This window comes from Bubalus kerabau, chromosome 19 (assembly GCF_029407905.1).
Source record: "Bubalus kerabau isolate K-KA32 ecotype Philippines breed swamp buffalo chromosome 19, PCC_UOA_SB_1v2, whole genome shotgun sequence".
Classification (NCBI taxonomy): domain Eukaryota; kingdom Metazoa; phylum Chordata; class Mammalia; order Artiodactyla; family Bovidae; genus Bubalus; species Bubalus kerabau.
The window spans coordinates 32186995-32208479 of record NC_073642.1 but is presented as its reverse complement, the minus strand read 5'-3'; the positions used below and the strand labels follow the sequence as shown (position 1 = coordinate 32208479).

The 21485-nt window shown below is 51.6% G+C and overlaps 1 protein-coding gene and 1 long non-coding RNA gene across 2 annotated transcripts; both read right to left on the bottom strand.

Annotated features, from left to right (window-relative positions):
* Nucleotides 1–55: 55 nt before the first annotated feature.
* Nucleotides 56–2420, bottom strand: LOC129634191 (uncharacterized). Its single transcript, XR_008705467.1, has 3 exons — nt 2173–2420; nt 339–407; nt 56–194 (listed from the first exon to the last, which is right to left on the bottom strand). It is a non-coding gene; the product is annotated as an uncharacterized LOC129634191 (long non-coding RNA).
* Nucleotides 2421–5821: 3401 nt separating this feature from the next.
* On the bottom strand, nt 5822–11689 carry ISL2 (ISL LIM homeobox 2). The gene is made up of 6 exons (XM_055555512.1): nt 11448–11689; nt 10364–10553; nt 9843–10105; nt 7775–8058; nt 7003–7170; nt 5822–6606 (listed from the first exon to the last, which is right to left on the bottom strand). The coding sequence occupies exons 1-6, from the start codon at nt 11503–11505 to the stop codon at nt 6490–6492; spliced, it is 1080 nt and encodes a 359-aa protein (XP_055411487.1). The 5' UTR covers nt 11506–11689; the 3' UTR covers nt 5822–6489.
* Nucleotides 11690–21485: the final 9796 nt, after the last annotated feature.

Sequence of the window (21485 nt, the reverse complement as noted above, 5' to 3'; positions counted from 1 at the left end):
GCTGAAGTAAAAATAAAACAGATGATCACAAAGGTCCTGAATAGACATTTTCACTCCTGTGCACGGCTCACAGCTGAACGGGAGGAGTGTCTGCCAGGAGATGTTGACCTTTTCATATGTTGTTCTCATCGTTTCTCCACCTTAAGCCGACGGTCAGTGCTAAGCCGTTCACTGAGTGATACTGGGAATTATTTCTGTCAGATAAGGATCAAACATTAGCAAGAAAAAAGATCTGATGGGGGGGTGGGGGATTGGAATTAATACTATAAGATTCAAGACTGGGGGCGGAGGGGACGGAAAATACGGAAGTTACACCGGATTGTTAAAAGCAAACTTACCTCCTGTTCAGGACACTTATTTTTGGATCCTCCCAAGTCTGTCGAGTTATGTGTACGATGTTTTTACTTCTTTGCAAATAGAAAATAAAGAGGTCCAATTTCAAACGAAAGAGAAAGAAAGTAAACGCAATCCCTGTGCGCTCTGTGCTCCTACCGCCCGGCCCCCGGGGTCTTCCGCGCGCTCGGGCTGCGGGGCCCGGCTGGGCTCGGGCTCGGGGCGGGGAAAACCCCTCCCGCTCCAGCGGAGCCCGCTCCCAGGGCTTGGCGGAGACTCGGACCCGGGCGCCAGACCCAGGGCCCGGGGCCCTCGCCGCGGCGCGCGCAGAAGCACCTCGAGCCGCGGCCCGGCTGAGCGCCGCACACCGGGAAGCCGAGGGAGCTCGGCCCTGGCGCCCGCACCTCCCCTCCGGCCGGCGGCCCGGGGCTGCTCCGTGGCCAGAGGGCCTGGGAGCCAGGTACCGGCGGCCGGCTTCTTGCGCGACCCGCCGCTGCCCGGGGCGCCCCATCCAGGAGAGGCGTTCCCAAATTCCGCTTTTCCCCGCATCTTGGGGCGTGGATGCAGAATCCTTGTAGCTGAAATGAATAATCAAATATTTATACGATTTCCTACAAGACGCTTCACAATAGAAATATGCTTATCTGGTCGGAAATTTGCCAAAAAGCCATAAATAATTGAGACAGCTGTGATTAACCTTCCAGAAACCATACCAGAATTCGCAATTAAAACATTTAATTGAATGGTCTCATTTGGCCCGCCCCGCCCTCAACCCCCGTCCGGGAGGGGAGGAGGTTTGATTGAGACAAACCCCGGCCCCACCCGGCTGGGGAGCCTGCGAGGATCGGGCCCGGGGGCTCCTCGGGGGGGTGACTCCCGACCCGCGCGGTTTCTGGAGGTCTCAAGTTCCCTACTTTATTATTGCGCGCTCCGCCGGGGCAGAATGATTGAAGCTCTAACTCCCCTGGGTTTTACGACTTCTAAACTCTCCCAGGATGGGGAAAGCATATCGCGCAGGTGAGCGCAGGCACATCTTGCTCCAATCTACGGGGACGAGTGCCACCCACTGGCGTTCTCCTGGGGGCGGGGGCCAGGTCACCGGTCCCCTGAGGCTCAGGGGCCACAGGTGGACCCGCTGGGCCGAAACGAAAAGCCTCGGCTGTGTCCAGCCTGTAAAGCTGACGATGCGACTGGGCCCAGCCGGAGCGTAGGTAACCATTGCGCCCGGGCTTTAAAGCCCAGAATTGGAGCCAAAACGGAAAAGGCCGCCCGAGGCCCGAGAGCAGCGGCATTTGAACGCCCAACGCCTGCCCAACCGAACTTCCCGCTCTGGGCGGCAGCTCGCTGGCCTGGAGCTCCACGCGGCTAGTCCTTCCGAAGCCCAGCACGATCTCGGGGCCGTGGCTTCCTGCCGAGTTCCGGAGCCTCTCCCTCGCTCCAGGCAGTCGGGGGCGCTGTGAGCCTCGAACCCTGAACCTAGGTCCGAACTCGCCTCCTCTACCATTTTTCCTTCCTTCCTTCCCCAGGAAAGAAGCTACCTGGACCAGTTCTTCCAGAGCTCCTTGCCAACCTCTGAATTCTTGGGTCTCAATACTCTGGGGAAGGGATTACTCCTCAACTACCCCTCTTCTTCCACTTCCGTCTCCCTGCTCTCACACCCGGAACCCAGAGGTCTCCCGCCTTCCATATGACACCCCCCGCCTTAAAGATCCTGTTTCCCACTGAGGAAACTCTCGGCTTTTCTCAACTCCTGCCCCTCCGCTCACTCCCTGACCCATTCTCTCACCAGCCCTTGACCTTATCGACCGGGCAGTGCCCGGATCCAAAAGATGGACTCACCTAGCACTCTAGCCTTTCTGGCGTGATTTCTGCGAGGCGCCAAACTTGCTTTATAAATTGAACCACTCCCCCACAGCACTCCACATCTGGTTCCCAATGGAGTATTTCTCTGTGCCCTTTTTCGCTCCTATTACTGCTCTCAGCCTGACTCCATTTATCAGCATCTTCCATGCACAGTCTCCATCAACAAGGTGCTAGCCTGTAATTGGTCACACAATCCTCCTTATTGCACTGAATGCCAGTATCTTGAGGAAAGTTTACCTTTACATCAATCAGACCCATATTTAAAAGCCTCTAATCTTCCCTACATCAGCTTAATAAACTCTCTGAATTTCCTGCTTTTATCACAAGTCCATTGGGACTCCTCTGCAAATAGTTTATTATTCATTCATTCTTTCCCATCTCTAGCATGCTGCTATTCAAGCAAATTCCCTTGCTGTCTTTGGTGAATACTTGTATGGGGAAAACACAGCTAACTAAATGTGTGGCAGCTTATGCCCTCCCCCAGACAGCAGTGGCAGAATCTCACATTTTTTAAGAGAACAATCTTAGACAATGTCTTACTTAAACCTAGTCTTTGCAGCTCTGACAAAACTAAGCTTTAAAGCTATTTCATATTCAAAACTGAAAGGCTGATTTCTGTTACAAAACCCATTAAAAATTAAAGTTCGTTGGGAATACTGCCACAGGGACTTTGAATTTCCCAGAACTGTGTAGCCTTTCAATATGTATTAAATTTTGTGGTAGGGTAACCATAAACTTCTCCATCTCTGGGAATCTCTTTCCTGCTTCAATTACATAGAGCTACCCAAATTATTAGATAAATCTGCTGAGAAAATCTTATTCTAAGGTGAATCTACTTAAATAACTAACTCCCATTTCCCACCCTATGGCCTCTTTTATTGAACTGACTTTTTTACTACACAACTGGGTATCTCACTTTAAAAGTTCAGTAAGCATAAAATACACTTGTAATTGTTACAGGTAATTTAATTTACAAGGAAATCCCTACTGTATTACAGAAGATGTTTAAAGATGACCTGGGAGCCAGTAAAATTGATATTTATTAATGTAACTAACCAACCATAGATCTGACACCTCACCAGGGTCCATCATAATAAGGCTTTAGAGTCAAACTCTACTCTTGGAAACCCACACGGAAAACAATGTGCCCCTTTGGGTGGCTAGCAACAAACTACAGGAGAAGAGCTTCTGATGTTTTATACAGCAGTACACACAGATACAGGGCTTCCCAGGTGTCTCAGTGGCAAAGAATCTGCCTGCCAATGCAGGAGACTCAGATTCGATCCCTGGGTCTGAAAGATCCCCAGGAGAAGGAAATGGCTACCCACACAGTATTCTTGCCTAGAGAATCCCATGGACAGAGGAGCCTGGTATGCTATATAGTCCATGGGGTCAAAGAGTCATATGCAACTTAGCGACTAAACAACATCAACACATAGCTACAGGTATCCTAAATACACAGTAACCACTTTGATCAGAATAATTTCCCAATATTCAAAAACAGACACACTCATATAAATATCCAAAAAGGAATTAGATTTTTGATCTATGGATGGCCAAGGAAGAAGTGACTGTAATTAGATAGGCAGATGTAGCATTAAAATACTGCAATCTGTCAAAAGCAAAAATTCAAAGCTAATTAACAACCATAATGAAATTTTTCAAATTCAAGAACCTGTTATTTCCTTTTAAAAAAAGACAAAACCCAATATTCTGGATCAATCAAAAGTTTTTAAAAGTAAGACTTCTGAAAGTTTAGCCCCCATCCAGTGGCCAACCAGAAGGTAAAAGGAAATATCTGTATTTCTGTTTGGGAGGGAAGAATCTAAGTTAAGGGAACAAACCCTCAAAGATTCTACCCCTGATTATTAAAACCGTTTCTGGGCACTTGAGAGGTAAAGCTGGTCCTCATTAACCCTAAATATCTCTCCCTTTATCTCTAAGTTTGCAGCACCATTTCCTAAATCCTGAAGAAGAAGAATAGTCTCTTTAATGTCTGTGCTAGCATCACCTTGACTTTCAGGAAGAAAAATATAAATGTGGCCCAATCTTCCCACCTCCTCCCATTTTCTTTCAGTAATTGCCAGCTTTGCTGCCAGCCTCCCATTTCTAATGGAGGGGCAGAGGGAAGGGGAGAAATTTGCTTTCAGAATTCCGCCAACAGCTCAGCTGAAACACCTACAGTGGCCTCTGGCCATCCAAGCAGCCCATGGCTTTTTAACAGCAGGCATCAACTTCTCTGTCCAACGACCAAAGATGCCCCCTCCGACACATTTTTCCCTTACCAGGCCCTACCTGAGCTAAGATGGCAACAATAGTAAGGGCGTTGCCCTCTTTCAAAACAATTCCTGGACAAAGGATATACCTTTGGGTTCTTTTAACTTGGTAGGACAATGCCAGAGATCTTTCAAGAGTAGTGGAATCACTAGTAGGCTGGCAGCTTTCTGAGTCCAAGTGAGGGCTGGTCTAGGAAAAGAATTATCCCAGGCTGCCAAAGGGTTAAATATTTGTGAAGGGTAAAACCTGAGCCTCCCGTTTTTTTTGTGTGCTTGCCCGGGGGCCTGCTAGAGATTCAGTATCTCCCGGTTATTTCCTGCGATCACTAAAGCCAGTTTTCAAGAAAACAAGTCGCAGGGGTTTGAAATGTCACACCAAGTGACCTGGGCACGGCATATCCAGGGGCCATTCCCAGCCCCCTCCCACCCAAGCCAGCTCCCGCCCCCTGCATTTCGGGTCTGGAAAGAAAATAAACCAACGACACGCCAGACTGGTTCTGGGTGGACTTATTTTCCCTGGCAGCCGCGATCCTAGCGGGGGCTTGTTGTGGCTCCTTCAGTGTATCGCTTGCAGGTGATGCCAAATTCAGATAAGGAGCCGCCGCCCGGCCTTCTCTTCTGTCTAGACGGGGGAATTAATAAATGCAGCGAGATTGATCACGTCGCGCATCCACACTGGGGACAGCGCCGAGGATGAGCCGTCAAGGTCCCCCTTTTCTACCCCGGGACCCGCGGGCTAGCCTCGTGGCTCGGTGGCAGGGCCCGCGTGGCAGGCGAGCGAGGGTTCTGGATCTGAGGGTTCGGACATCCAGACCCGCGGGAAGAGAACCGCACGCAGGTAGGGCCCGAGTGCACCGGGCCGAAAAGAGTCGGAGGACCTTGAAGAACTCCAGGTTGGGTTCGGCTCCGGGAGCTAAGGCAAGGTTGAGACGGAACCGCTAGCCCCAACAAGCGGAACAGCAGACATTAGATCATCGCAGGTTTCCCGCCCAAACAGTCACCCCGCTGCCCCGCGGGCTTCTGTAGCGAAACGCCAGGGATGAGGAACGAGCAGGGGGCGCGCAGGCTTCCGCGAGGGGCTGGGCGCTCGAGCGCTTCGGGGGGCCTCGCGGGGCCGCATGGGGCGCAGGGAGCGCAGACACGCAGCCCCGCCCCCCTCGCGACGCCCAATCCCCGCCGGGCCCGCCCCCGGGCGGCGCGGGAGCACGCGGGCCAGCGGCGCGCGAGGCGCGGGCACGAGCCGTGGGCCCTGGGCCGAGTGTCATTTTCGTTGAAAGAAGCTCCAAGCTGCAACCTGCCTTCGTCCAGCCCTCCCGCTGCGCCAACAGCACACAGGAGCAGCGTCGCATAGGGTTATTATTTCTTTTTTATTAAGATCAAAATATTCGTCCCACTATGAACTGGCTGTCCTCACAATAAATAACAATAACTTACGTTTTGTTCGGCAAAGGCTCACACACTCTGTCCTCCGTCGACTGATAATTTAAAACATTTTCAAGGAAAGTCTCGTTTCTACTTTTTTCCGGCAATCATGCGCTTTGGGGGATTGAGTGTCTGTTCCTTTGGATTGCCCCCGTCCTCTTCCCCGCTAGATAGCGGGCGAAGCCACCTGGAAGCGCGGGGCCGGGCCGAGGCAGACCCACGGTCCGCGCGGGAGAGCGCGAGGCTCGGCGGGCGCGGGACCTACCCCGCGCAAGCTCCACGCACAGGTGGGTATGTGGACGGGGGCGCCGCGGACCGAGGGAGAGGAGAGGGCAGAGCTAACTCTAGTCAACCCAAATTCTGGTTTTGTAAAAATAAAAGTCCTCGGAGCGGCGCTCTCCAGTCTGGTGAAAGCAGGTTGCATCCAGGCGATTTTGGCTGTCCCGACCTCCTCTCTCAGTCCTTTTTCTCTTTAAATAACAACAATCATAATTACAAAGGCGAGAGAGTTTTCGGAGCTGGTATGGCCTGAGCATGGGTGAGTCTCATGCAGGGAGCATGCGAGGTCCGCGGGCTGGCGGGGAAGGGTCCCCCTTCACGTCTCCACGGGACTCGGCACCATGCTGTTGGGGGTGTCCGGGAGCTGCGAGGACAAGGAGGTCACGTCGCTGCCGGAGGAGTTGCCTAGGGAGCCGGACTCAGAGAAAGAGACCTGGGGCAGGGGAGACACCGGGAAGGAGCGGGTGAAGACGTGCCCAAGCTGGTTTTCCCGGGCCGCCAGCTCCCTTAGGTATCCTTGGGACAAGTCTTTGGCTGGGAGCGTGCCCTTGGAGAAGTCGGCCCGGCCCCCAGGCGCACGCAAGAGTATTAGGGCGGGCGGGGGCACGGGTGGGTTAATCCCTCGACCTCTCCTCCCGGTGCTTTAATCCAGGGAGACCTGGTTTAGAACCAATTATGGGCCGGGTGAGGTTGCAGCTACCAACCTCCCCCTTCTCCCAGCCCTTCTTCCCCTGAGAGCCCCCCAACCCTTCCCACCTTGGCTAAGCGACTAAATCCACCCCACCTCCCCCGGAGTCCAGCCGTCCGGGCGGGTAGAGCAGGTCCTCACCAGCTGCTGGAAGGCGGGTTGATCCAGGTCACTCTGGAGCGCGAACTCGCTGAGCGCTTTCCACGGCGGCTGGTACGTCTGCACCTCGACTGCACTGCCCTGCACGGCGCTCTCGTGGCGGATGGGGCTGCCCGCCACCAGGGGCGTCCCGGTCAGTCCCTGGAGGCTCTGCGGAACAAGCAGAAGAGGGGAGGCAGAAGAGTTGGGTCTTGCGTTTCCCGCCACCTTTGAGACCAGGACCCCAGGCCCTGGCACATGATTTGGAGCCTGAAACTGGGGAGGCATGCACTTGTCCGCAGCAGCCGAGTGAGCCCGCCTTCTCCACTGGAAGACACCCCGGGCCCCAAAACAGCCACCGCGGGCCAGCCTCAGTGCTGGAAGCCAACACCGCAAGGGAACAAAACGCGAGGGCTGCATCCCACCCCTTCTCCGGGTTTGCAGAGGGAAAGTGTTCAAACCGAGTCCCGCTGAGAGATGGACACAACCCGCCCCTACTTGCTGGAGCTCGAAACCAGGCTGCCTTGGGCTCCGAACTGAGCCCCGGACCCCAACTCCGATCTACCGCTGGGGCTGGGGAAGACCTGACCTTAGATACAATAATTAAGATGCCTTCCAACCCCAAGGTAAGCCTCGCTCTGAAAGCACAAAGACACACTATTTGGAGTAAACAGTTCCTCCCTGGATCTCCCGAAAGCCGGCCCAGAAAAGGGAGCGCCGATGCAGGGAACCCGAGGCTCCACCCGACCCGACCCTCCAGCCCCCCGACCCCCACCGTCTTGTCGTTGTGCTGCTGCTGCTGCAGCTGCTTCATGAGGATGGATTTCTTCTTGTCCTTGCACCGCTTGTTCTGGAACCAGACGCGGATGACCCGCGGGCTCAGGCCGGTCATCTCCACCAGCTGCTCCTTCATGAGCGCGTCGGGCCGCGGGTTGGCGGCGTAGCACGTCCGCAGTGTGTGCAGCTGCTTCTCGTTCAGCACGGTTCGCACGCGGGTTGTCTTCTCGGTCTGTTTGTGCACGTGTGGGCGCAGCGAAGGCTGCCGGCCGGATCCCGGGTCTGCGAGGGAGCGAGAGGTGAGCCAGCGGCCGCCACTCACTCCCCCTGCGCCCCGCCCCGCGGCGGCCGAGCCCCGCGGGGCCCGATCTCGTTTGTCTTTTCTTCAGTTTATTTCGTTTTCTGGTTCGTCTGTTCTCTCTTTCTGTCTGTTCGCCCTATCTGGAGAAAGGTGTGCACTTTTGTCCCTTCCCTAGTTCCTCCACCGGGCTCCCCGCCGCGATCCCCGCAGAGCAAGCAGGGCCTGGGAGTTCCGAGTGAGGCCTGTGCAGGACAGAAGTGGCTGCACCCTGCTGTGCCTCCTCCGCTTACCCGACCCTCGGAACACCCGCAAGGGTTCCGCGGGACGAGGGAAGCCCTCCGGAAGAGACGCAGTTTCAGAAGAAGAGGAAGGAGGGGCGCCTGGGACGCTGGAAGGGTACGGGGCCCGAGCGCCGCGCTGCGTCGGGACAAGGGGGCCTGTCTGCCTCTCCCGGGAGTCCCCGAAGAGACCGTCTCCCTGATTCCGGGGCCACTCGGACAGGGCCAGACCGTGTGTCATTAAGACCTGGCCTAGGGTCAGGAGTGGGTCTCCCGGACCTGGAACAGTTCCTTTCTAACAGCCCTTGGACTTCGGCCCCAGGGTCTCCTTTCTTAAGGCTCTAGTTTCCCTGTCCAGCGGCCGTTTTCCCGGCCGGCCTACAACCGCTGGCACTCTCCTCACTTGGCCTTGGGTTCCCTCAACCCCAGGTTGGGTAGAGTCAGGTACTTAGTTAAGACCCTATTCCGGTGGCCGGAAACCTTCAACAAACAAAAGGGAGACCAGGGTTCACTCAACACTGGCATCACACCCCCATCTGAACCAGGTCTACCTACCCTTGGATACAAGTCGCACTGTTTCAAATTATATCCCCTTCCAGGCATTTCTAGGTCTGGATAAATATTCACAAATAGTTCATCTAACTCAATGTCCTCATTCTATACTAAAGAGAGGGCCAGCGAAAGCTCAATCCCTTCGAGCACACAGCACTCAGAGGCTCAGCCTGGTCTGCAGACTGATGCTTCAGGTCTGTGGCTACTTGCTGGTAGCTGCTCAGCTGGAGTCACCATTCCCATCGGCTAACCACACACTTAGAACCAGTCTCTGGCCATCTCCTGATTATGACCTAGAGCATCCCCTGGGGTGTTTGCCATTATCCCTGAATCCACTGTGCTTCCACTTCTTTCCCACCAAGAAACGTTTGGCTACACTGTTCATCAGACTGGGCCTCAAAAGAAAAACGCAGACATTTCGCTCTCTGTTGGCTGGTGAGCCTTCAGAGCTGTGCAGGTGGACTTCTGCCTGCCTGGGCCCAGCTCTAGGCTGGGAACTGTATTCCTTACACACATACCCCCAGGCAAACCTGTCCTTCCTCTCAGGCAACACACAGACTGCTTAAAATTCCCAGTATAAGGTCCTTAGAGTCACCACTTGGGATGCCCCGTTGTCATTTACCTTCCTCCTCCTACTACTACCGTGTCCCACACATTCCTGAGAACACAATCTCCACAATTCCGAACACTCATACACACAACCCCAGCTCACGTTTACCCACACGCAATTTTCCCGGTCACACACGAACACACACTCCGTCACGTTCCTAGCAGAGTTCTGCACTCACCCAGAAACCCCCACAATGCTGGCAAACGGAAACACACCCAAGTGACAAGTTTTCGTCCGAGCACAAGCACCCGTCTAAGAACACACACACCCACATGTGCACGGCACCCCGGAGCTGGCGGCGCAGTGCCGGCCGCAAGCGGCTTACCTGGCAGATGCAGGCCGCGGGCGCCGGGAAGCGGGCCGGGGCTGCGCGGGCTGCCGGCCGCCGCGCGCTCGAGCAGGAGGCCGTGGTCGGCGCGGCAGAGCAGCTCGTGCTCCCGCAGCGAGAATTCGTCTCCGGGAAGCAGCTGGCGGCTGCACACTGAGCAGCGGAAACACTCGATGTGGTACACGCTGTCCCGCGCCCGCATCACCAGATCGCTGCTGCTGAAGCCCACCTGGCACTTGGCGCACTTGATGCCGAAGAGCCTGCGGGCCCAAGGCACGGGCGTTGTCAGCATAGGGCCTGTGGCCGGCCTCGCCCGCCGGGCTGCTACCCGCCCAGGGCACGCGCGCCCAGGAGGCTTTGTGGTCGCGAGGGTGGCTGCGGGGACCAGCCCTCGGGGGTTCCCAGGCCGGGAGACGAGTGGCGGCACGCGTTCGGGGCGGGGGCATGCCGGCGGCCTGCCATTCTCAAGCCTCGGCCCCGGCGGGCAGTGGCTCAGCCCGTACACTTGCGGGCCTCACCTGACGTAGTCCCGCTTGCAGTAGGTCTTCCCGTCTCTCACGAAGCACGTGCACGTCTCGTCCAGGTACTGGCTGCATTCGGCGCACTTGAGGCAGGCGGCGTGCCACTCGAGGTCTGGCGACACCCGCAGGATAAACTGATCGTGGATCTGACTCCCGCAGCCCACGCACATGGCCGTCCCGGGCTTCTCTGCCGGGGAAGGGCGCGGAGCCCGCATCAGGCCTGGCTGCCCGGACCGCGGCCGGGGCCGCTCCAGCCCTAACCCAACCCGCTCGCGCTCTCTTTCAAGAATTGGGACCACAAGATAAAAAGGAAATGGGCTTTGCAAAGGTCCAGATACTTGGAAACGAAAAAAACGAAAAAACACAATCTTCTGAATCTGTGAGGGTTTTTAGTCTCTCCCCACCCCCTCCTCAGTTTTTTGGGTTTTTTTTTTTTTTTTTTTTTTTTTTTACGGTATTACATTCACTTGGACACAGGCGTTTTGTTGATATCTCCTGTAACTAAAAGCTAAGATACAAGTGAGAAGAAAGGGTAAATAGACATTTAAGCCTTGCGGACGCCACCCCATCAATACTGAACGGTGATGTTCCGGCATTTCCGTCCGCACACTCCCTCTCTCCGCGACTCCCTTCTATCCCAACACAGACACATCAGCTTTTAGCGGAGTCTCTGCTCATCCTCTTTGACTTTTTTTTAGCTTAAACATCCCAGTTCAAGCTAAAGAAATCTTCCTTATTTGAAAGGCCGAAAGACAAGCAAGCAAGCAAACCAACCAACCAAACAAAAAAAACCCCACATCCCTAAATCAAACTATTGCCCTAGCGCAAAACAGAAGCAGATTTCACAGCCCGAGGTCAGCCTAGCAGGCTTGAGAAAGAATGTTTAATTATAAACTAAAACAACAGGATTCCAAAGGATAAGCGGTCCTGCAGGGAAATCTATTCGTTTTGATTTTTTCTCTCTCAGTGTCCTGTCAAATAGAAGCCACTTGTAGAATCCGCTAAACATTGTTCTGCATTAGAAATATTGCATATTGAGCGCACACACACACACCACACACATATACAGAGAAAGACTTACTCTTGGAATGATCCCCCATAGTACCTAGAAAAGGATAGTGAAAAATAATATCCACCATGCAGAAAAGAGATGTGCGCAAAGCGTGCGGCCAGGGGCAGAAGGACGAGGGTCGTGCACCCAGCCTCGGCTCTTTGCTAACTAACTCCTCCTGCCCCGAGGAGTTGAAGGAGCGATTCCGCACCGGCCCGCACGCAGCATGACGTCAGCACGCACTCGCCCGTGGCCGGAGCTGGGGGCGGGACCTGTGGCGTCACGAAGCTTCCCCAGAACCTCGGGGGATGCGGGGGAGGTGTTAGGGACTTGGGGGCTGATGGGCGGGGTGGGTGGAAGGCGGGAGTGACAGGGGATTGGCTGAAAGGAAATGAGCCAACCCTGATTGGCCCAGAGTGAACAATGGAGCGCTGCCCCCTCCCCGGAAACCTACAAGGATCCTCATTCTGGTCCCGGGGGCTATCCCGGCTGGATCTTGCGTCACTGCTGAGCTGTCTCCGCGACCGCCGCAGCTCTGAACTTCTTCTTAGACTTGCGGGGCGGTCTCCCTAGGCGTGCTTGAGCAGGGTGATGAATACCTGGGGGAGTAAAGGGCGGGGGTGTCTCTTTTAAATGCTCCTTTCTTTCATTAACAACAACAAAAAAATTCACTCTCTTGTGAGGAGAGCTGGGGAGAAAGAAGGTGGTCTGTTTGGACAAGACCTTCAACGTCCAGCCGGTGAGCGTTCTCTCAGACGCTTTTGTTCTCAGGGTCCAAGCGAGAGAGAGAGGTTAAGGGTTTGGGTAAACTGTTTAGACGTTCCCCACCCGTCCGCCTGCGGAAAACTCTGAATTGGAGCGTTAGGTGGGTAGCACCAGAACGCAGAATCCGAAGACCCTCGCCGGATCCAGACTCCAGCCTTGACTTGCATTTGAGGCGGGGGTGTAATTTGACACTGACTCCCTCATTCTTTTCCCCCACTCGAATAGCACAGTTCCTTCTAGGAACAAGACTGGGGTCGAATGTGTGTCTCACTTCCAGAATAAACGATATTTATAAACTCTTCTGTTTTATTTCACAAACGAACTGCAATGCAAATAATTAGAAACAAATGTGGTGCGCAGGGTGATTTACTATCTGTGCAGTGGCTTGTCGTTCCTTAGAAAACCTGCGACTTCTGAGCAAAGTCCAGGCATTTCTTTCTTTCAAAGAAATTGCTGTGGGTTTTGTCTGAAAGGGTTCAAAGACTGGCCCATGAATTATAAATCACACTTACCCAACCAGGGTGGCTGTTGTTGTTTTTCCCATTAAAAGGTGTACCAAGAACTTGGTGTACGCTTGAGTGGGGCGCAGGTGGGCTCCTAGGCATAAAATGTCTCCACGGGAATCTCAGATCCGGCCTACGTCGGCCTGAGGGCACGGTGGAGCTCCGCGGCCCTTCTGCTAAAAACGTAAGGCTTGTCGGCCTCACGCTCTGGACTGCTTGCCGGGAAATGGGTGCAGTCAAGTACGCACGAAGAGGCTTTGCTGAGAGCTGGAGCTAGACCCTCAGCGCACACTGAACTCACTCCCCGAGGACCGTCCCCTCACGGCCTGCGAGCGCCCCTCCGCCGGCCAGCGCTGTGCTGAGCGCTTCACGTGGTAGCCCCGTCGGGCTTGTAAGACTTTTAACCACCGCCACTATCTTTGGAACGTCTGGTCTTCTCACTGTCCGGTTTTTCAGCACGGCTTACCAGCTGCTGTGCCAACATGCCATTTCTTGAGTCTTTGGCCACTTAGCGCCCCAAACAGCACTTACCCTCAGTGTATGTGGAGCACGTCGGGGTGGGGAGAATGCTGCGTTTGAATAACGTGTCGATGAAAATAAACGGGGTTGAGGAACTAGGATGGGGGAGTAAGGGTAGATACGGCTGCACGTGGCCACTCTGTGACCTCAGGCATGTTATTTTACTTTTCTGACCTTCAGTTTCCTCATCTGTAAAATGGGGTCAGTCAGTCAGTCAGTTCAGTCGCTCAGTCGTGTCTGACTCTTTGCAACCCCATGGATCGCAGCATGCCAGGCCTCCCTGTCCATCACCAACTCCCGGAGTTCACCCAAACTCATGTCCATTGAGTCGGTGATGCCATCCAGCCATCTCATCCTCTATCGTCCCCTTCTCCTCCTGCCTCCAATCCCTCCCAGAATCAGAGTATTTTCCAATGAGTCAACTCTTCCCATGAGATGGCCAAAATATTGGAGTTTCAGCTCTAGCATCATTCCTTCCAGAACACCCAGGACTGATCTCTTTCACAATGGACTGGTTGGATCTCATTGCAGTCCAAGGGACTCTCAAGAGTCTTCTCCAACACCACAGTTCAAAAGCATCAATTCTTCGGTGCTCAGCTTTCTTCACAGTCCAACTCTCACATCCATACATGACCAGTGGAAAAATCATAGCCTTGACTAGATGGACCTTTGTTGGCAAAGTAATGTCTCTGCTTTTGAATATGCTATCTAGGTTGGTCATAACTTTCCTTCCAATGAGTAAGCGTCTTTTCTTTTCATGGCTGCAATCACCATCTGCAGTGATTTTGGAGCCCAAAAAAATAAAGTCTGACACTGTTCCACTGTTTTCCCATCCATTTCCTGCAAAGTGTTGGGACCAGATGCCATGATCTTAGTTTTATGAATGTTGAGCTTTAAGCCAACTTTTTCACTCTCCTCTTTCACTTTCATCAAGAGGCTTTTTAGTTCCTCTTCACTTTCTGCCATAAGGGTGGTGTCATCTGCATATTTGAGGTGATCAATATTTCTCCTGGCAATCTTGATTCCAGCTTGTGCTTCTTCCAGCCCAGCGTTTCTCATTATGTACTCTGCATATAAGTTAAATAAGCAGGGTGACAATATACAGCCTTGACATACTGCTTTTCCTATTTGGAAGCAGTCTGTTGTTGCATGTCCAGTTCTAACTGTTGCTTCCTGACCTGCATATAGGTTTCTCAAGAGGCAGGTCAGGTGGTCTGGTATTCCCATCTCTTTCAGAATTTTCCACAGTTGATTGTGATCCACACAGTCAAAGGCTTTGGCATAGTCAACAAAGCAAAAATAGATGTTTTTCTGGAACTCTCTTGCTTTTTCCATGATCCAGCGGATGTTGGCAATTTGATCTCTGGTTCCTCTGCCTTTTCTAAAACCAACTTGAACATCTGGAAGTTCACGGTTCACGTATTGCTGAAGCCTGGCTTTGAGAATGTTGAGCATTACTTTACTAGCATGTGAGATGAGTGCAACTGTGCGGTAGTTTGAGCATTCTTTGGCATTGTCTTTCTTTGGGATTGGAATGAAAACTGACCTTTTCCAGTCCTGTGGCCACTGCTGAGTTTTCCAAATTTGCTGGCATATTGAGTGCAGCACTTTCATAGCATCATCTTCCAGGATTTGAAATAGTTCAACTGGAATTCCATCACTTCCACTAGCTTTGTTCATAGTGATGCTTTCTAAGGCCCACTTGACTTCACATTCCAGGATGTCTGGCTCTAGCTGAGTGATCACACCATCGTGATTATCTTGGTGGTGAAGATCTTTTTCGTACAGTTCTTTTGTGTCTTCTTGCCACCTCCTCTTAATATCTTCTGCTTCTGTTAGGTCCATACCATTTCTGTCCTTTATCGAGCCCATCTTTGCATGAAATGTTCCCTTGATAAAATGGGATAGGGGGGTAAAAATAGTATCTACCTCTACTGTTGTAAGAATTTTTCTCTGGAAAAGGCTTAGAACAATATCTGGCACATAGTGCTGCTGCTGTTGCTGCTAAGTCGCTTCAGTCGTGTCTGATTCTATGCGACCCCACAGATGGCAGCCCACCAGGCTCCGCTGTCCCTGGGATTCTCCAGGCAAGAACACTGGAGTGGGTTGCCACCTCCTTCTCTAATGCATGAAACTGAAAAGTGAAAGGGAAGTGCAATATGTGGTAGATAAGACACTTATCATTATGGCTTTATATTGGGAGTCTGTGTGTACACTGTGCCTTACCTGTTCCCAGGGCCTGCCTGCCTCCGCATGTGGAGGGGAAGTCTAAGTCTATCTGTGTGTATGTGTTGTCTGATGGTTTCTTTGTGCATTTCCATGTGTGCTTGTTCTGTGTGTCTCTTCTGTGGGGATGGAGGCTCAGAAAGTGGTCTGAGTGAAGAGTTTGTGTACAGATGATGTCTGTGTAGTTGGGCACAGTCTCAGAACTGGGAGCCAGTATGTAGTAGGTACCCTTCTGTAGTGAACTGAGAAAAATGTTCTTGGCTGCTTGTCTTCCCTCCCCAACCACTCTGGGCCTGGCCAGACTTTCAGCACCCAACTAGGAGCAAGCAAATCAATTAACTCAATGGCTCAGGCAGCCAGGAGGGGGCGGCTCTGGGCTGGAATCCTAAATCTAAACTGTTAATCTCTTGGGCCAAGAGAAATTCCTCCTACAACCCAGAAAAACCAATTGTTTGAGACCTTATTAGGGAAGGGGGTGTCTGAGGGGCAGTGGGCAGGGGTAGGAAGGAGGGGAGGTGTTGAAGGGGCAGTAAGGTGAGTAGATGGTCTCTCCTGGGATGTCAGGTAGCCGGGTCATAAACCAGTATTCTTTCAGTCTCCATCATGTGCTGCTGCTGCTGCTGCTGCTACTAAGTCACTTCAGTCATGTCCAACTCTGTGCAACCCCGTGGGCTGCAGCCCACCAGGCTCCTCCATCCATGGGATTTTCCAGGCAAGAGTACTGGAGTGGGTTGCCTTCTCCGCCATCATGTGCTAAGGTCCTGTTATTAGCCTATTAGGTCTTTACAGCAATGTGATGAGGTGGGTGGGCCTCCCGGGGGCTCTAGTGGTTAAAGAACCTGCCTGCCAATGCAGGATGACACAGGAGAAGTGGGTTCAATCCCTGGGTCGGGAAAATCTCCTGGAGGAGGGCATGGCAACCCACTCCCGTATTCTTGCCTGGAGAATCCCATGGACAGAGGAGCCTGGTGGGCTATAGTCCATGGAGTCACAAAGAATCAGATATGCCCAAAGTGACTTAGCACACATGCACGTGATGAGGTGGGTAGTGTTAGATTCCTTCAATCCCCGAGGAAACTGAAACTTAGGGAGGTGACATGATTGCTTCTGGTCACAAGATAAATCAGAACTGCCATTCACAGCAGGTCTGCCTGGCTCCATAGGCTTTGCTGCTTCCACTGTGGTCGAAGACCCACATGAGTGTGGTTCCATCTGTCACCAGCTTCACTTCTCTGGAGCTAGAAAATCAAGGACTGTTTTCAAGACCCCCTCCACCTGGGTCTCCTGGGTCACAGCCATCCTTGAGAGACAGCACAAGAGTGAGAGAAGCAAAAATCCTTTTCCCCTGGCACAGCCACAAGGTGCCATTGATCTGACCCTGCCTTGGGTATCTGCTTCCCAGATACTCCCACGGTCCCCTTCTCCATGTCCCAGACTACAGGACACAGGAGATCTGGGGGCCCTCCATTTCTGGGCTTTAGAGTGCTCTCTACCCTTACAGGGAATAGCACTTGAGCTTCAGAGCTCTATATATTCCATAAAACTAGCCCCGGCTATGACCTTCCTCCTGGGAAGATTCTGGAAGCACAGAAAAGTCTCTCTGGATTCCTTTTCCCCAGACCTCACCCACCCCACCATTGCTGCCTTAAACTCTACTCACAGTCCCCCTAAAAGATAGGCTTACTGTTCGGAAATCCTTGAGAAAGCACAGAACAGGTACTCACTCACAATACAGGGACAGCAGCTCCCACCCTGAAAACAAAACCTGAAAGAAAGGGCAGGAAGGAACCTGGGGCCTGGGAGCAGATCACAAAGCAGGCTTTATTATCTTACAGTTTTGCTTAGTCAAGCCTCCTTTCTTTCCTTCTAGAACTCGCGAACCAAAAAGCTGCAAGACCCTTCGGAGACTTACTCTTTCAGGCCTTTGTTGGACAGAGAAAAAGCTGCAGGCCAGAGAGGTGGTCATCCTTGCCTGGCCTTCTCTTCCTCAAGCACAGAGCTCACAGACAGCTCCTACAGGCCTGCACACACACACACACTCAGCTTCCTTCCCCACTACCTGCCTTCCTGTTCGTACCCGCTCAGGAAACATTTACCTGCCGCGAGATGTTTTGTCTCCTATTCATCATCATGGAACCACATATATGGGGAAGAATGTGGGGCTTAACCTTCATGTTCAGAATCATCCTCATCATAGCTAACATACAGGACTCTAACTTGGAGCCACCTTCACACACAGGACTGCCAGTGTGTCGCAACAATTCTAGGAAGGAGTGACTATTGTTAACATTATCCCTGTGTCTGGGACTTCCCTGGTGGTCCAATGATTAAGAATCCACCTTGCAATGCAGGGGATGTGGATCTGATCCCTGGTTAGGGACCTAAGATTCCACATGCCACAGAGCAACTAAGTCTACACTGCAACCACTGAGCCCTCGTGCCACGGCTAGAGAGTGCGTGCGCTGCAACGGAAGATCCTGCAGGATGCAGAGAAAATCTTGCACGCTGCAACTAAGATCCAAGGCAGCCAAGTAGATAAAAGTTATACCTGTTTCACAGATGAAGACCTTGAGGCTTGGAGATATTAGGTAATTCGTTCCAGGTTTTACAGCCGGTGGAGCCAGGCTTTGAACCAGACTCTCTGCCCCCTGACTTGCTGGTAGTATCATTACACTATATGGCCTCCGAATCACTCACAAAGGGCATGTCACAGACACACTGTCCACCCAACACAAAGGAAGCTGTTGCTAGGGATGGGAGCATTAATTCCACTATGAGTATCAGAGAGGAAACCGAAGGCCAATGACCTGTCTTCCAGCATGTAAGTGACAGAAATGGAGCTGGAAGCCAGGTCCCTTGACCCAGGCCAGGGGTCTTCCTGCTGGAGTTATTTGGGATGGGATTTCTCTTTGCCCACCTCAGGACCAGGGAACTCCTCTGGCTCCTGCCTTCATCCCCTTCCCAGCCCATACCCTTGTCTCCAAAGGCAGTTGGACATTATACAGAGGAGGCCAGAAGGGGTCTCAGCATCCACATCATCACCACCATAGGCTTCTGAGAGCTCGACTTTGGGGGGAGTTGGGCACCATGTTTCAGACAGCAGCTCAGGCCTGGGAAGACCAAGAAACTTGGCAAATTAGAGTCAGATTCCAGGCCTCCTGATATCCAAATCCATCCTCTCTCCCCAGGCTCTCTTGCCTGACCCCCACCAGCTTCCTCTGAGCAAACAGGCACCCAGTGACACAGGGCAGGCCCATCCCTCCCTAACATTCACTGAACAGTTGCTTCTGGCCAGGCCTTGGGCTAAGCCATCTTCACATCATATCAGATCAGATCAGTCGCTCAGTTGTGTCCGACTCTTTGCGACCCCATGAATCGCAGCACGCCAGGCCTCCCTGTCCATCACCAACTCCCAGAGTTCACCCAGACTCACGTCCATCGAGTCAGTGATGCCATCCAGCCATCTCATCCTTTGTCGTCCCCTTCTCCTCTTGCCCCCAATCCCTCCCAGCATCAGAATCTTTTCCAATGAGTCAACTCTTCGCATGAGGTAGCCAAAGTACTAGAGTTTCAGCTTTAGCATCATTCCTTCCAAAGAAATCCCAGGGCTGATCTCCTTCAGAATGGACTGGTTGGATCTCCTTGTAGTCCAAGGGGACTCTCAAGAGTCTTCTCCAACACCACAGTTCAAAAGCATCAATTCTTCGATGCTCAGCCTTCTTCACAGTCCAACTCTCACATCCATACATGACCACAGGAAAAACCATAGCCTTGACTAGACGAACCTTTGTTGGCAAAGTAATGTCTCTGCTTTTCAATATGCTATCTAGGTTAGTCATAACTTTCCTTCCAAGGAGTAAGAGTCTTTTAATTTCATGGCTGCAGTCACCATCTGCAGTGATTTTGGAGCCCAGAAAAATAAAGTCTGACACTGTTTCCACTGTTTCCCCATCTATTTCCCATGAAGTGATGGGACCGGATGCCATGATCTTCGTTTTCTGAATGTTGAGCTTTAAGCCAACTTTTTCACTCTCCTCTTTCACTTTCATCAAGAGGCTTTTTAGTTCCTCTTCACTTTCTGCCATAAGGGTGGTGTCGTCTGCATATCTGAGGTTATTGATATTTCTCTCAGCAATCTTGATTCCAGCTTGTGTTTCTTCCAGTCCAGCGTTTCTCAAGATGTACTCTGCATATAAGTTAAATAAGCAGGGTGATAATATACAGCCTTGACGTACTCCTTTTCCTATTTGGAACCAGTCTGTTGTTCCATGTCCAGTTCTAACTGTTGCTTCCTGACCTGCATATACATTTCTCAAGAGGCAGATCAGGTGGTCTGGTATTCCCATCTCTTTCATAATTTTCCCAGTTTATTGTGATCCACACAGTCAAAGGCTTTGGCATAGTCAACAAAGCAGAAATAGATGTTTTTCTGGAACTCTCTTGCTTTTTCCGTGATCCAGCGGATGTTGGCAATTTGGTCTCTGGTTCCTCTGCCTTTTCTAAAACCAGCTTGAACATCAGGAAGTTCACAGTTCACATATTGCTGAAGCCTGGCTTGGAGAATGTTGAGCATTACTTTACTAGCGTGTGAGATGAGTGCAACCGTGCGGTAGTTTGAGCATTCTTTGGCATTGCCTTTCTTTGGGATTGGAATGAAAACTGACCTTTTCCAGTCCTGTGGCCACTGCTGAGTTTTCCAAATTTGCTGGCATATTGAGTGTAGCACTTTCATAGCATCATCTTCCAGGATTTGGAATAGCTCAACTGGAATTCTATCACTTCTACTAGCTTTGTTCATAGTGATGCTTTCTAAGGCCCACTTGACTTCACATTCCAGGATGTCTGGCTCTAGGTCAGTGATCACACCATCGTGATTATCTGGGTCGTGAAGATCTTTTTTGTACAGTTCTTCTGTGTATTCTTGCCATCTCTTCTTAACATCTTCTGCTTCTGTTAGGTCCATACCATTTCTGTCCTTTATTGAGCCCATCTTTGCATGAAATGTTCCTTTGGTATCTCTGATTTTCTTGAAGAGATCTCTAGTCTTTCCCATTCTGTTGTTTTCCTCTATTTCTTTGCATTGATCGCTGAAAAATGCTTTATTATCTCTTCCTGCTATTCTTTGGAACTCTGCATTCAGATGTTTATATCTTTCCATCTTAAGAGGTCTCATTTAAAGTTCCCAACAACCCAGGACAGGCTGGATTGCATAATATGTGGATACCAGTGCAAAATGAAATCTGGTGTCCCTTGCTCAAAAATTAGTAAGAATTTCAAGATGGCAGTGTCAAAGCCTGAAACCAAGGCTGGGGCCCCACCGGGTGCATCTCATGAAGCTGACTCTCCATCTGAGGTGTTGAGGCAGGTCTTTTTACCATCTTTCAGCAGCTCAGAAACAAATAAATTAATAACCTAAATGAGTTATTACATCTAGTACGAAGTGAGACTGAGACTTAAACCCACTAGTCCATGAGACTAGTTATCAACTTTTGCTATGTGAGTCTGTCCAGATGGGATGAACTTACTTGTTGGTTACTTTGTTTATAGTGGACATGTGACAAAGGTCATTCTGTGTTAAGAAATGCATATTCTATAGCACTCTTGTCCTTGGGGGATCAATACAATCATTATACAAGGATGAGAAAAAGTAGCCCTTTAAAAACAAAACCGCCTGGGAGCCTTTGTTTCTTTCTAAATCACACCCTCATAGCTGCAGGGGATAACCTGCCAAGCTTACATCCCAGGAGGGGAGGAGATCATAAAAAAGACCCATGCTGATGGCTTTAGGGACAGTTGTGTTTCTCCTATCTTTCTGGAAGGGGAATCTCCAGCTGGCTCAGGTGGCCTGGATGTGTTTCTGAGCAGTCTGGCCCCAGGCACTGGCATTCCTGGCTGACTTTTGTCAGCTAGCAGCCTCACAGGGTCTACCTTCTAGAGTGTGGTTTCAGCCTATCACTATCCCTCCCTTTGCCAAGATCAGGATACTGAGCAAAGCGAGAAAGAAAGGGACAGAAGGAAAGAGGGAAAGACTGAGCTCCAAAAGGAATACAATCAC